Source organism: Lissotriton helveticus, chromosome 7 (assembly GCF_964261635.1).
Source record: "Lissotriton helveticus chromosome 7, aLisHel1.1, whole genome shotgun sequence".
NCBI classification, from domain to species: Eukaryota; Metazoa; Chordata; class Amphibia; order Caudata; family Salamandridae; genus Lissotriton; species Lissotriton helveticus.
Window position 1 is genome coordinate 564,472,188 of NC_136068.1, and position 16,034 is coordinate 564,488,221.

Genomic DNA, 16,034 nt, shown 5'->3' on the forward strand with positions numbered 1-16,034 from the left:
GAAACCAGCCCGGGCTATTAAGGACCGTGGCCCCCGTTGGTTTGACTCTTCCTGCTCCAGGACCAATAAAGAACTGAGGGAGGCCCTAAAAATTAAACCAAGGAATCTGTCACTCGTTAGAGACCTAAGAGCCAGATATAAAACAACGTTACGTACACGATCTGAGGCCCTAGTGACAGACCACTGGGCAACTCTTACTCGCACTGCGACACTGAAGGATACCACTGGATTTTGGAGAGAGGTTAAGTCCCTAAGATCCTTTGGTTCCACCACTAAAGCTATTAATTGTAACATAACAGGAGATGTTTGGGCTGAGCATTTTTCTAAAATTTATGCTGTACCAGGGTCTCCCACAAGCATTGGTCCTCCCGTTACGACTCCCGGCCCCTTGAACATGGAACTTTCCGAGGTATAAGACGCTATAATTGAAAGTGCGAGTAATAAAGCTCCCGGGCCAGATGGTCTTTCTATAGATCAAATTAAATCAGAACTTAACTTCTGGGCCCCTATACTTTGTAATCTGTTCAACAACTTGTCTGATGACTCAATCCCAGAATCATGGTCAAACAGTGTTATTGTACCAATATTTAAAAAGGGCGGCAGACTGGACCCTGCCTGCTACCGCCCGATATCACTGATTGACAACACACTGAAGGTCCTTGGGAGGGTAATTTTTAACAGGATGAGGAGCTGGGCTGAGGAGAATACCGTTTTACACCATTGTCAACTTGGTTTTAGAAGCAATGTGGGCACAGTCGAACAATGTTTGAATTTGAATCTGATAATGGCGAAGTACACTCTTGTAAAAAAATCCCCTTTGTACCTAGGTTTTATGGATTTAAGTTCAGCGTTTGATTTTGTTAATCGTTCTAGTCTGTGGTCACTTTTGCTAAGTTATGGTTTGGAAGATTCTTTGGTGTATTTTCTTTCTTATCTGCACAGGGACTTAAAGGCCAGAGTGAGAATTAATGTTGAGGGAGAAGTCTCGAATGATATTTCAATTGGTAGGGGTGTTAGACAGGGCTGCGTACTCGCCCCACTGCTTTTTATTTTATATATCAATGGGTTGAGTAGCAGCTTGTGTGCGATAACTAAAGATGTCCCAATTATAAATGGTAATCCAATCCCTGCTCTGCTATACGGGGATGACGCTGTGCTAATGGGTCGTACCCCTAATGCCCTGCGAATTTTAATTACTGGTTTTGTAGTTTTTATGTCAGGCATGGGTCTCAATACTAATTTTAAAAAATCTTTTATTATGAACTGTGGGCCAAGAAAGTACAATATAACCTCAATTAAATCAGGCGAAAATACTTTACAATGCACTAGCACTTTCCCTCATTTGGGACTACTATTTTCCAATACAGGCTCGTGGAACCCACATGTCGTTTATGGGAGAAATAAAATTGGCAAATCCATTAATTCAATTCTCTCCCTACGGCAACCAAAACAAGCTGATGTTACCACCCCCCTGCTAAATATCTACCGTACCCAATGTCAACCTACGGGAACTTACGGAGCAGAAGTGTGGGGATATTCTAATTGTGTGCCAATTCAGATAGAGGAAAACAGGTTCTGCAGAAAGATCTTGGGGGGAGTTTTCTGTGCCCCAACATTCATCTGTCACAATGAGTTAAAGTTATTGTACATAGAGGATTTTATTAGATCAAGGCCCGCCCTTTTTTGGCTAAAAATTTGGCTAAATCCAGCTGCCCATTTAACCCGCAGTATAATATCGGACTGCCAACAAAGCGAAAGGCCCAATCTTGTACCATGGTTGAAAGCTGTTGAGAATAGCCTATCTAGTGTGGGCCAGGGCCTCTTGTTTAGCTCCCCGAATACTATCGTTCCCGCACATAAGAAAATGGTCAAACAGGCACTGTATGCCTTGTACTGGGAGGAACGGTTGAAATCTGAATACCCCAAACAATCAATTATAAAATACATTTCTTATGCTGAGCCCGACATTGGTACTTCTGTCACACCGCAGAGGTACTTGTTGATTACACTAGGAAGATGAAACAGGAGTCTCCTGTTTCGGGTACGGGATGGCAGTATTGTAAACTTATTAAGCTTCCCCCTTGGTTACAATAAACACCTGGAGCAGCTGGACTGTCCTTGTTCCAATGGTGGTAAACAAAGTTTGACACATTATTTCTTCTTCTGTGGTTTTTATAAACTGTATACTTCTCAATATTTAATGCCATATTGTCGTAAATATGACTTAAGGGATTTTAACCAGGCGATGAGAATGTTCCAAATGATGCTCTCAGATGAGGCTGTATTTGCACTGAGTTGTTTTCTTAAAGCTAGTGTGCGGTCACGGGCAACTATGGAACTTGACCAAATGAATAATTGAACATCTGTGCTTTGTAACTCTGTATAATTGCTCTTTGCACATCTAACTTTTGCATATTTGCACACAGACATTCAGTGATCTGGGCTCAATGGATTTGACTTCTGTAAAATATCCACACATTGTGAATCTCTGTAATATTGCTATTTGCACAAAAGTTGCTCTGATATATAATCACCCACTTGTAATTGAAAGAGGCTATTTTTTAACAAAATCAATTCGTTTTTATCAAAAAATTTATGTTTAACCTGTATGTACTTTTATGGATGAATTAATTCCGAATAAAGATCATTTGAACTTTTGAATAAAGGGCACTGGAGTGGGGAGCCGGGTGAGAAAATGTGGGTCAGTGCTGGTGTGTCTGGTCACCTGTCTATTCACAAGCCCGCAAGAACATGGTTTCGACCTGGTAGCCATCAGAGTATCTGCAAGGGTGTCATTAAATAGTAGTCCATGTGGCGAGGCAAATTCTGTTTCAGGGGAGGTGGCAAGCTAGACATTTTATGAGTCATCATATAAGGCGTCATCATCATAATGATGGGGGAAAAGCCCTTTTCCATCATCATCAGTATCATGGTCTGCACCCAGCTGAGGCATAGGATCAGAGACAGAACCAAAACAGCGAATGGAGCCTCTGCTGGTAGAAGCACTGGGTTAGAGTCAGGCTGTAGGACAATTGACTGTGCTTTAGTGTTTTTGTAAAGAGACACGTTCTGAGCAAGGTCAGACATCTGTTCGGGGTCTGACATGGGCATTGACACCAGATCATTCAACTCTGGTGGTGTCGGTACTGGCATTAACGTACCGTGAAATTGACACAAATCTCTGTGCAGGAGTTGAAGTCTGTAACAGCATCAGTAAGTGCCTCATAATGGATCCAGAGAGGACAGACGGCACCGGGGGAGTTGCTGATAATACGACTGGAGGCCCCTGTGGTTCCATGTGATCCAAAGATCCGCCAGATGGGCCGGAATCAGACTGGAAATCTGCAGCATGGCCTCAATGAAGGCCTAGATTTGCTGAAGCTTCAACGTTGGCACATGAAGCTGGGGCGTATCAGATTCACCTGAGGGATCAGCTCCTAAGCTGGTGACCTCGATAGTGCGCGAATACCATCACGACAGCCTTGCACCTTCTCTTTGGAATCAGAGTGGCGGGAACGGGGTCCAGTCCTGCTTCGCAATCTTATGTTTGTGTTGGACCTAGAGTTACCAGAGGACTTGGAGGTAGAGCAGGAGCGGCCCAGGGACCGAGACCGGGCCCATGTCTTAGAGTGGGACTTGCTTAAAGACCGTAGCATCTTGTATCTGGCAACAAAGAACTTCGGCTCCCAGTCTTGGATCCTTTTCAGGTGCATGAGGGTGCAGCTAACGCATGTCTAAGTTGTCTCTTGAGCCCAAGCACTAAAGGCACACCTTGTGGAGGTGCATGACCAACATCTGCTTCCTGCAGACAGGGCATGGTTTGAATTCAGTTGTTTTAGGTGGGACAATGGTGTAGTTTTACACAATGTGTAGATAATGTTTTGAAGATCGAAAAAAAAAAAAAAAAAGAAAAGTCTGAAGTAGAGATCCAGGCCTGCATTAGAAGGTGCAGGAAGAAAGGATTGAACATCAAAGCATAGGGGTTGTGCTTATATGTGGCTGTGCTCCATCACTTCCAGGGTTGGTATGGAGCCAGCAGTTCCAAGGGTTGCCCGCGTGGAGCTGCAAAACGCCACACAGGGGCTTGGGGGGTTATGAGATTGGTGCTGGAGTCCTGCTACAAACTTCTATAGGTGCCTGGAAGATATTCTAATGTGAGAAATCTGCTATTAAAAATATCCCCACAACAATTTTTTTTAAACATGTAAGCTCCTCTGACAAGAGGCAGGTCAGGCTGTTTGCTGTCATGTTTTCTATCCCCAAAAAGTGAGTTGCAGTTAACAAAATGTGATTTTTGTTTTTTTGGGGAGTTTTATATAGCGCAAACTAGACCCCAAGGTATCAGAGCACTTTAAATGCACACCAGTTGCATTACAGACGGACACATACATTTTTTGCTAGGCATGGGGAGATTAAATGATTTGCCCAGAATCACAGGATGTTGAACGCCCCGGCCGAGACTTGACCCTGGTTCCCCAGCTTTGAGGTCGACCATCCTAGACGTTAGACCCTCTGGGTTCGATCCCAATCTTCATCCCATTTGCTTCTAGATGGGAGAGTAAATGAGAAAATCTTCCTGATAGCTGTGAAAGGGAGGGTAAGCAAATCCTTCACTGAAGTCTCCACCTCCTACGTGGCCAATAGGAGCCCAGTATATTTTGCCTAAGTGCATTACATTCCCAATGAGTTTGTGGTTACATTCATAATCAGGTCAGTCGAGGGAGCTTTGGTGACTAACCAATCTTTGTTAGTCAGAGGAGTTAATTCCAGAGTGGGCAGCCCACAGACTGTTTTTTAATAATCTGACTAATCATCTCACTAATGCCATATAGAGTAGGTTATCTCTAACCCCGGGGCCTAAAGATTGCCCAGTGTAGAACTACCGCAGAGCAATCATCAAGGACCCTGGAGTCTGTTGTCTATCTTTTTCAGACAATTTCAACTTAGTCCTAGTTGGGAAGCCCCAATAGCATCTTGGGCTATTGTGCAGTCAAATCATGCAACAATCCCAGGACTTGGAGCAGATTGATCCTCAAACTCTTGTACAGTACCTGAGACATGCTCTAGTGAAAGACCAGTACGGCAAAACACGTTCTATTGTACGTTTAAGTATTCAGTACCTCAGAGCAAGCCGTGCGGGAAGAAGCCAGGTAGTAGGCAGGATTGCTGGCAAATGTTACTTCTTAATGATCTTTGACTAAATGGTTCAGTTATCCTGCTTTTGCCGACGTCAAATTTGCAGCACATCTGTAAGGATCAGCGCTAAAGCTGACGGGGGAGCTTCAGTGGAACATTCAGTAAGCAGTTGTTTTTGGGCTTTGTTAGGAGTTGCACTCTTCCGTGAGGACATGGAGTGATAGTCCTCATACACTGAAGTCAGGTAACAGCCTTAGAGACCCGTGGTATGCAAGCATTACATTAATTGAAACATAAAGGTGAATGGCATAGACAGAGTCCTGCTTGTGAATAAGAAGGCAAATTACCACCACCTGTCCCACTATAGCATCCCATTCTGTATGGATATTTTAGAAAACTGAATACCACAAAAAGAAAAGCCAAACAGATCACTAGAATCATGGAAAAGTGTTCGGTGTCTTTGGAGAGGAGGACTGTGGCTTTGATTTTGATGGATTTCAAATTCTGAGAAACTAATCCTATGCCCCAAAGACAGGCCACCTAAACAACATTTTTAGGATACAAACAGACTTGTTGCTATAATCCCCCATTCAAAAAGAAAGAGGTATCAAGTCACTGAAACGTACCTACAAAACACCAGGGCAGAAGATAAGAACCATGGCATTTAGGAAACAACTTAAAACCAATCTGTCTTTAAACAACTCGTGTGCTATCCGAACACCAAAACACCCACCTCTTCCCCTTCCTGCACCCAAATCTCTACCTCCTGAATATTTATTCAACCACAGAGCAGCTAGAACGTCCTTGCTCCTCTAAACCGTGTGCACTATGTATCAGTTGATTTTCTCTTCCTCGCCCCTATTATGTAAAGCACAGTAAAATTGTTTACCTCAGAGAGAAGCAACAGTCCAACATCCTTTTGTCTTGTTGCAAAGCAGTAATTTCCACTCTTGGAAGACATGTCCGCAAAGTAGATCCCTTTTCCAAACTGAAAGCATTTACAAAAAGATAGAATCAGTCCACAATACAACAAACAAAGAACAAGTTACTTACCTTCGGTAACGCTTTTTCTGGTAGATACAATATCTGCCTGTGGATTCCTCACCTTGTGAATATCCCCTTGCGTCAGCAACATTCGGAATTTCTTTTTGTAGCTTCGCGCCGACGTGGATTCGGACGTCACAGAGGCACGGCACCGCTCGCGACTTCGCTGACGTCACCAACGCCTATAACAGGCCCACGCCGGCGTGATGACATCAGTTCCGCCCTTTTTTCCGTGCCTTCGAGGCACACGGACGGACCGATGACAGTAGAAATATACACAGTATACGCAGTATAGAAATCAAGGTAACACACACAGTGTGAAGCAAATGCAATAAAACATTTGAAATAAACAACTCCTTGACAATCAAATAATACATTACAGAAACTCTGATATAGAAGAGTGGACAACGGGGAGGCGGGTGGGTCAGTGAGGAATCCACAGGCAGATATTGTATCTACCAGAAAAAGCGTTACCGAAGGTAAGTAACTTGTTCTTCTGATAGATACATCTGCCGTGTGGATTCCTCACCTTGTGAATAGAGTCCCACAGCAGTCCCCACTCCCGGAGGAGGGTGTCCACTCTTCTAGACCAGGAAATCCTGAAGGACAGAGCGTGCAAAGTGACCGTCCCTCCTCACTTCTGTATCCAAGCAGTAATGCTTCGCGAAAGTGTGGAGGGAGGCCCAAGTTGCCGCTCTACAAATATCCTCAACAGGCACACCTCTAGCCAATGCTGAGGTCGAAGACTTAGCTCTAGTAGAATGAGCCCTTATACCCTCTGGTGGTTCCTTACCGGCCAAAGAGTAGCAGATCTTAATGCAGAGGACGATCCATCCCGACAAAGTCCTCTTATGGACCGCTCTTCCTTTCTTGCAGCCAGTAAAGCCAATGAAGAGCTGGTCGTCCACTCGACAGTCTTTAGTCCTGTCCAAGTAAAAAGACACCGCCCTCTTGGGGTCAAGACGGTGAAATCTCTCCTCCTCCTTGGAAGGGTGTGGGGGAGGATAAAAAGTAGGGAGGGTAATAGATTGGCCAAGGTGGAAAGGAGTCACCACCTTTGGCAGAAAAGCAGCCCTGGTCCTAAGAACCATTCGATCAGCATGAATGGTCAAGAAAGGGGGCTTGTGGCAAAGAGCTTGAAGCTCACTTACCCTCCTTGCCGAGGTTATTGCAACGAGGAAAACAGTTTTGAAGGTTAGGAGCCTCATAGGACATTTATGAAGAGGCTCAAAAGGAGCACCCATTAAAAATGTCAAAACTAGATTCAAATCCCACTGAGGCACAATAAAAGGGGTAGGAGGGAACCTATTAGTGAGGCCCTTCAAAAACCTTAAAACTATAGGAGATTTAAAAAGAGAGGGCTGGTCAGGCAAACAGATAAACGCCAACAGTGCTGACAGATAACCCTTCACCGTGGCAACAGCAAGCCCCTGCTGTGCCAGTGAAAGGGCAAACTGGAGCACATCAGATACATTTTATTTATTTATTTAGAAAGTTTTATATAGCGCGGACAAGATCCTTGCAGATATCAGAGCGCTTTACAAAGAGAAGTACATGAGGGAGCATGGTTAAACAGATAAATCAATAGGTCCATGAGTACAAATTGGTGGCGACTAAGCCCAACATGAGTACAAAGTAGAACAACTAGGTGGTTACAAAGCTAAACATGTGAGTAATAGACAGTTAAATAAAAATAATCAAAAGGGTCAAACATGTAGTATAGCTCGGTGCAGAGTACTAACAGTGATCAAGATAGTAGTTCAGGTGTATTTAGCCATGAGGATAGCTTTTACTTCATTTTTAAAGAGTGTGGTGGACGAGATAAGCCTGGTTTCGGTCGGGAGAGAGTTCCAGATCCTAGGCGCCATTCCCGAGAAGGAGCGCTTATATGTTTTTTTCTTCCGGAATCTTCGAGGTTTCAACAGAAGATTGTTTTTGCCTCTGGTGTTTCTAGTTCCTCCAGAGATTGTCAGTTTCTGAGCGAGGTATCCGGGTGAGTTTAGATGTATCGCCTTGTGTGTCATGCAGGCGATTTTCAGATGTATTCTAGCTTCAAATGGCAGCCAGTTCAGGGATTTCAGGTCAGGAGTAATATGGGAGTGTTTTTTTGACCCAGTGATGAGTCTCGCTGCAGCGTTTAGAGAGGCTCTTAGGGGTGCGGTTGTAGTTAGGGGGAGTCCGCAGAGGGCGATGCTGCCGTATTCTATTCGAGGGATGGGCCCTCGAAGGGTCTATAGACCTCTCCCTGCACCAAACAACAAATTTAGACCACCTATAAGAATAGGTGGACTTAGTGGAGTCACGCCTGGCTGACAAAATGACATCCACCACATCGTGAGGGAGAGAAAAAGAAATCAAGTTGCCCCGTTCAATCTCCAGGCATGAAGGGGTAATGTCTGGAGGTGGGGGTGTAGAACCTGCCCCTCCATCTGAGAGAGGAGGTCTGCCCTGTGAGGGAGACGGAGCGGCGGGTGAGAGGAGAGGTGGAGAAGGTCTGAGTACCACACCCTTCTTGGCCAATCCGGGGCGATCAATATGACTTGGGTCCGGTCTTGGCGAATCTTCCTCAGAACCCGAGGAATCAAGGGTATGGGAGGAAATGCGTAAAGGAGTTGATTTCCCCAACTCAACTGAAACGCGTCCCCCAAAGCTCCTTGCAACGGATACTGGAGATTGCAGAATGACAGGCAGTGAGCATTCTCGTAAGTGGCGAACAGTCCACCCGAGGAGTCCCCCACATCCGAAAGAGGTCGCGAACCTCTGGATGGAGCCTCCACTCGTGGTCGGCAGAGAACTGCCGACTGAGACTGTCTGCACGAACGTTCTGAACCCCGGCCAGATGATTTGCCATCAGACAAATCTGATGGTCCTGAACCCAGGACCAGAGACGCAGAGCCTCTCTGCAGAGACACTGTGACCCCACTCCTCCCTGCTTTTTGATGTACCACATCGCGGTCGTGTTGTCTGTCAGGACCTGAACAGACTGACCGCGAAGGGAAGGGAGGAAGGCCTTGAGCGCCAGACGTATCGCCCGCAATTCTAGAAGGTTGATGTGAAGCAACCTTTCCTCTGGAGACCAAAGACCTTTGACCTCCAGGTCCCCCAGATGAGCACCCCACCCGAGAGTGGACGCATCAGACATCACTGTGGCAACCGATGGAGGAATCTGAAAAAGCTTCCCTTGAGACAGATTGCTTTCCACGCTCCACCAAGACAGATCCGCTGCAGTTTCTCTGGAGATCCTCACTGACTCCCTGAGATCTCTGTTGTGCTGATACCACTGCCTGCGGAGGCACCACTGGAGCGCCCTCATGTGCCAGCGTGCATGGTTTACCAACAGAATGCAAGAAGCCATCAGACCGAGCAGGCGAAGGACCTTCAGGACTGGAACGACCGCTCCATTGTAAAACAAAGGAATCATCCCCTGTATGTCGCGAATCCTTTGAGGGGGAGGGAATGCACGACACACAGTAGTGTCCAGTACCGCACCTATGAACAGGTTGCGCTGTGAGGGCACCAGGTGAGACTTGGGTACATTTATCGAAAAACCCAACCTGTGTAACAACTGAGTTGTCTCTTGCAGATGATGGAGCACCTTCTCCGGCGACTCCGCTTTGATCAGCCAGTCGTCTAGATACGGAAACACATGTATCCCCGTTCTCCTGAGATGAGCTGCCACCACTGCCATCACCTTGGTGAAGACACGAGGCGCAGTAGTAAGACCAAACGGAAGGACCACAAACTGGTAGTGTTGTGACCCAACCGTAAAACGGAGATACTTTCTGTGCGACTTCAAGATGGGAATATGAAAATACGCATCCTGCAAGTCGATCGACACCATCCAGTCTTCTTCTAACAGCGCTTGAAGAACCTGCGCAAGAGTGAGCATCTTGAACTTTTCCTGTTTCAGGTAAAGGTTCAAAATCCTGAGGTCCAGGATTGACCGAAGCCTGCCATCTTTCTTGGGGATCAAGAAATACCGGGAGTAGCATCCCAGACCCCTTTCCTGCTCCGGAACCACCTCTATCGCACCTTTTCGGAACAAAGCCAGGACTTCTTCCTGCAGGAGAAGCAGGTGGTCCTCCGAACAATAACCCTGGCAAGGAGGGTAATTGGGAGGAAATTCCTGGAAAGGAAGTGCATACCCATTCTCTACAAGATTGAGAACCCAAAGATCCGATGTTATTAATTCCCAATCTTGTAGAAAATGTGTAAGCCGACCCCCCACTGGGCCCACATGATCCGGAATGGCGGATCTAGGGCTGCTTTGCTGCGTTGGCCGGGGGTTGGGAAGGAGAGGAGGAGGAGGAGGAGGAAGCTTGACGACCTCTAGGGCGGGATCTTTGTCTACCCCTGTACGATTTGTACAGTGTATTCTGCTGCTGCTGAGGTTGCTGCTGGGATGGTCTGTAAGACCGAAAGGATGATCTTCCAAACCCTCTAAAGCGTCTTCCAGTAGTACCCCTGGACTGAAGACCCAAAGATTTTGCAGTGGCCCTACTGTCCTTAAAACGTTCCAAGGCAGTATCAGCCTTCTTGCCAAGCAATCCTGACCCATCAAAAGGCAAGTACATCAACACAGACTGGACGTCTTCAGAGAACTCGGATGATTTAAGCCAGGCAGCCCTCCTAGTGGCCACGGAGGAGCCCATGACCCTAGCCACCGAATCAGCAGTGTCCAGACCACTCTGAATCACTTGTCTCGCAGCTGCTTGAGTGTCTGATATCACTTCCTGAAAATCCTTTCTGTCATCCTCAGGGATCTTCGGAATCAACTGCGTGACAGAATCCATCAAAGCATGGATATACCTTCCCATCAGGCATGTTGCGTTGGTTGACTTTAACGCCATACTGGCTGATGAGAAAACCTTCTTGGCACTTTGGTCTTGCTTCCTAGATTCTTTGTCTCCAGGAACCTGTGGAAAAGCACCAGCAGATTTCTTTGAGCAGGCAGCCTGCACCACCAAACTCTCAGGCAGGGGATGTGTTGATAAAAATGCAGGGTCCTCAGGTGCAACTCTATATCTCCTCGCCACTGTTCTAGAAACTGCAGGAGCAGATAAAGGTTTTTTCCAAACTTCATAGATGGGCTCAGATAAGGCCTTGTTGAAAGGTAACATAGGTTCAATGATAGATGATGGTGAATGAAGCACCTCAGTCAAAATATTAGGCTTATAATCAGCCGTGGGCAGAGTAATATTTAATAAGCTCGCTGCTTTCTTAATAACGGTGTGATAAGGCACCACATCCTTTGATGGTGCATTTGACACTGAAGCCAATTCCCATTCAGGCGACAGTTCAAGCCCACTGGCCTCACACAAGTCTTCAAAAGGATCCTCAGAATCCTGTAATTCCCCTTCTTCAGTATCCGAATATAGACATCCTTCCTCTTCCAGAAGTCTCTGGGCCTTTCTCCGAGATCTTTCCTTCACAACAGAAGTCAATGGATTCGGAATCGACTCCGACGGGGTCGGTGCCGGCGTCGAACCCGAAGTCGGACGAGGTCTTTCAATACGAGGTCAGGCAGAATCCTGCCTCCGAGTCGTAGGTATCGGCGTCGATGGGACCGGCGTCGACGGAGTCGGCGTCGTGCGCTTCGGCGTCGACGACACCGGTGGTGTCGGAAAATGCCAATGCGGTGGTATAGCCGTCATAAAAGGCATAAAGGGCGCAGGGGCGTAAGCCTGGGGAACACCCAAGTTAAAGGCCATAGGGCCCGTGGGACCAACAGGTGCACCAGACGGGAACATCGCCCTGGAATAGACACCAAACATGGCGTTCAGGAACTGAGAAGGATCCTGACCTGGAGTTGGAAATTCAGGATATGGACCTCTGGGTTGTTCCTGAGGAGGCGGAGTCGATACGACGTCGACCTCTTCATCGAGCCCAGGAACCGGGGTCGACGAACCCGCAGGCACCGGAACCTCGACTTCACCAGCCCCCTGCTCCTCACCTTCATCCTCCTGACCAGAAGGATTGGATAGAACTGGAGAATGGACCTGCTTCTGAGACTCAGGTGAATCCGGATGTGAAGCCTCATCATGTTCCGACTCCGAAATCTCCACTTCCTTACTCAGAAGTTTGACCTGGGACTTCGGTCTTGAACTAGAGTCCTTTCCAGAGTGATGGCGTGACTCATGGCTCCTCTTCTTGTGTTTCTTCTTTGAAGACTTCGAAGCGTGAGCCGAAGACGACTCCAAGTGTGACCTCGAACGAGACCTCGACCGACGAGATCGAGACTTCGAAGACTTCATAACCTTCTTATTTTTAAGTTTTGCCACGAGGAGTTTCGTCTCTCTTTCTCTTAAAGCCTTCGGAGTCATCTTCTTGCAGCAAGGACAGTCCTCGACGCCATGGTCGGAGCTTAAACACCAAACACACCATTCGTGAGGATCGGTGATAGACATAGTCTTGCCACATTCGCCGCAAGCTTTAAATCCCGTCTTCTTTGACGACATTTCGAAGAGTATAACAACAGATACAATAACAGGATAATAGTAACAAAGTTACTGTAAGCTACAGCACGATCCCTGAAAACCGTTAGCGTCGACGACGCGGAAAAAAGGGAACTGATGTCATCACGCCGGCGTGGGCCTGTTATAGGCGTCGGTGACGTCAGCGGAGTCGCGAGTGGTGCAGTGCCTCTGTGACGTCCGAATCCACGTCGGCGCGAAGCTACAAAAAGAATTTCCGAATGTTGCTAACGCAAGGGGATATTCACAAGGTGAGGAATCCACACAGCAGATGTATCTATCAGAAAAATACATACACTCATAGAACCATCAAAACGAGTAAGGTATCTGCATGCTTAACATTAGACTGTAGCAATAAATACAATGAGAACAGTGATGCTCAAATAGAAAAGTGGAATGAGGGAAGGAAAACCAGGAGAAGCAAGCAAAGCACCGGGTAATGGTGAATAATTTTCTGCAATGTGGGGATTAGGTGCTAACCAAAACTTGGTGTTTCACCTGGTTTAATTTTCATTTTAAGGAGGGACCATCAGCCATACTATCATCTTGAGAAATCCAGGTTAGTACCCTGACCTTGTGTGTGCTGTTTGCCAACTGGGAAGTCATGAGTCGAGTATTTGGGAATAGGGGACTGGGTGTCCTGTTCTCTTAATATCACTTAGGTTGAAGTCCCTACTTGTTTATTTTCATGGTGTCTCTAGCTCTTTTTGTCTGTTCTAACTCAGGTAAGGGTTATATCTGTTCACTGGGCTACAGCCTTATATTATCAATAATGGCAATCACAAAATAAACTTTTGGAGGCGGCCATGGGACGAAGTACAGAAGGTTCTATTCAGTTCTAATGCCCCCTCTCTCCCTCTCTCCTCAGACATCTTTTGTCACAGCTGAAGAAAGAAGACATCATTGTGTTCTTCTCTTGCATTACGGCTTAAAAAGGTTAATGATAAGAGACACAGATAGATGAGTGAAAGCCCACAAAAAGCCCTAAACTAAAATGGAAAGGGGTGTGAATCTTGATAGGTTAGCAATCCTGTAAAAGAAAGGACGATTAAAAATACAGAGCTTCGAGTTCATCAGGAGCAACAACTTTATAGCTAGTGTAGGCAACACTTCTCACATTGTGAATTCACACCCAATAATATTTTAACATCCTTACCATGTACCCAGTGACTGGAGCCTCAGGTGGGGCCACGCACAGACCTCTACTCAGGATCCCTACCCAGTTGGTTAACCGTGAGCCGTGCCACAGGAGCATCCTGAAAGTAGGAATGTGGGAAAATCCGTAATCAGTCAGCAGGCAATTTAGTTACACACCTGCTCCAGCAGCATTTATACATTATTGAAAATCACCCACGATTTCACACAGATAGCTAGGTTCGTTGCAAGTGTATTATTAGGTCTGACTTGACAGTGCAGCTGTCAATAGACTTTATATAATGAAAAGAACACAGAAATGTGGCGAGTAGGACAGACAGGCCCAGCCCATATGCTGGTTGCCCTGAGTAAAGATTTGATTGGGGAGAAGTTGTGTGCTTCTGATGAGAGTGCTTGCACTGCCTTATGGGAAATCATATGCTCAACAAAGCTAGACTGAAATGGTTATGATGACAAGTAACTATTCATGACTATAGACCTGACCCGTTTATTATGGAAAAGTATGACAAAGGCAGTAGGGCCAGACTTATTTTTTACTTTAAAATGACTATGTAAAAGTCAGTAGGCCTTTAAGGCTGGATTGTCAATACACTCTTATAAAGCTTGTAGGCTGGCATTTTGTTGCAGGTAATCTCACATATTACCACCTTAGGCACTGGCTTTGCTGTTGGTATCCTCATGACAATCATTTGGGGTAGAGTTACTACACCTTTGATATGCCAGTCTATATAGGTCACCAGTTATGATATGTGGGTCAATGGAGGGTGGACTGCTATATTACCATATAAAGATTTGACTGCTGGGGTAAAGAGGGTTTCTTCCATGATGCCAAAACAGGCTCTAAAACAGCTTAATTAAAAGGAGAGAAGGGGTTCTGATGTTGAAGCAAAGTGCAAAAAGACCTTTGTAAGAAAGTACGGTTTGGTTTCAGTGGTGGGTAGTTGAAGATCTAAGACTTTGCAGCCTTCAGAATTACTTTATGTACAGAGACTACTTCAGGCGCTGGTGAACCAGCGGGAAGTCCATAGCTAATACTGGGGAAGTGTCTGTGCTGCTGCTGGAAGACAATCCTTGAAGTTCATATCCACCTTGAATCAATGACATTCATCCATCCATCCATTCTGCATCAATGACTTTCATCCATCCTGCATCCATGATTCATCCATCCATCCTGCATCAATGACATTCATCCATCCATCCTGAATCCATGATTCATCCATCCATCCTGCAATGACATTCATTCATCCATCCATCCTGCATCCATGATTCATCCATCCATCCTGAATCAATGACATTCATCCATCCATCCATCCATCCTGCAATGACATTCATCCATCCATCCTGCATCCATGATTCATCCATCCATCCTGCATCAATGACATTCATTCATCCATCCATCCTGAATCAATGACATTCATCCATCCATCCTGCATCCATGAATCATCCATCCATCCATCCATCCTGCATCAATGACATTCATTCATCCATCCTGCATCCATGATTCATCCATCCATCCATCCATCCTGAATCAATGACATTCATCCATCCACCTGCAGCCATGAATTCAAACTCTCCCACATGACATTCATCCATCTACCCTTCATCAATAGAATTCAATTCATCCATTCTCGCAGCCACCAGGACCAGCCCCCCTTCTCCCTCCGCCCATTCACCAGTATCCCCGGCAGGTTGCTGTGCCTGATATCCACCAGCGGGTGCCGCAGTGTATTTGTAATAAATTCCACGTTACATCACAGGTGGGTCTGTGGTTTTTTAAACAATTATGGTTATACATGAACCTTCTTTACCCTTAAATCTCCTCGCAGTGGGACATTTTGTGTGATGAGGAAGAGCAGCGCCTCCACACACAGACGGGGGGCAGGATCACCACCAAAGGTACAGCCCCTCTAAGCCAATCCTGGCAGCGCCAGGGCATGGCTATTCTTCGCCCGTAGCACGCCCATTAGGAGCCCAAAGGGCTCCTAATGGGCATGCGCAAACAGATCAAAACGGGTCAAAACACAAGTGCGCATGAGTGGGCACGGTGCCCTCCGTCCCCACTCATGCGCACTTCTGTTGTGCTGATGCTTGTTGCCCCCCACTGGTCTGACAATCATGTTAGTCAACATGACGCGGACCGGGCGGTCTGGCGTCATGTTGACTAACATGATTGTCAGTTCAACCTCGGCGTCTTTAAACTTAAGTAAACTGAGAGTTTACTTAAGT

At 46.2% G+C, this 16,034-nt stretch overlaps 1 protein-coding gene across 1 annotated transcript in view; it reads right to left on the reverse strand.

The window, feature by feature from the left end:
* The window catches only part of PARP2 (poly(ADP-ribose) polymerase 2), a 231,218-nt gene that overhangs the window by 36,738 nt on the left and 178,446 nt on the right, over nt 1–16,034 (reverse strand). Inside the window, exons 16-17 of the mRNA XM_078652645.1 lie at nt 13,810–13,909; nt 6,026–6,124 (exon numbers count right to left, since the gene is read on the reverse strand). Of these exons, the coding sequence (XP_078508771.1) occupies nt 6,026–6,124; nt 13,810–13,909 (199 nt within the window). The remainder of the gene's footprint in view (nt 1–6,025; nt 6,125–13,809; nt 13,910–16,034) is intronic.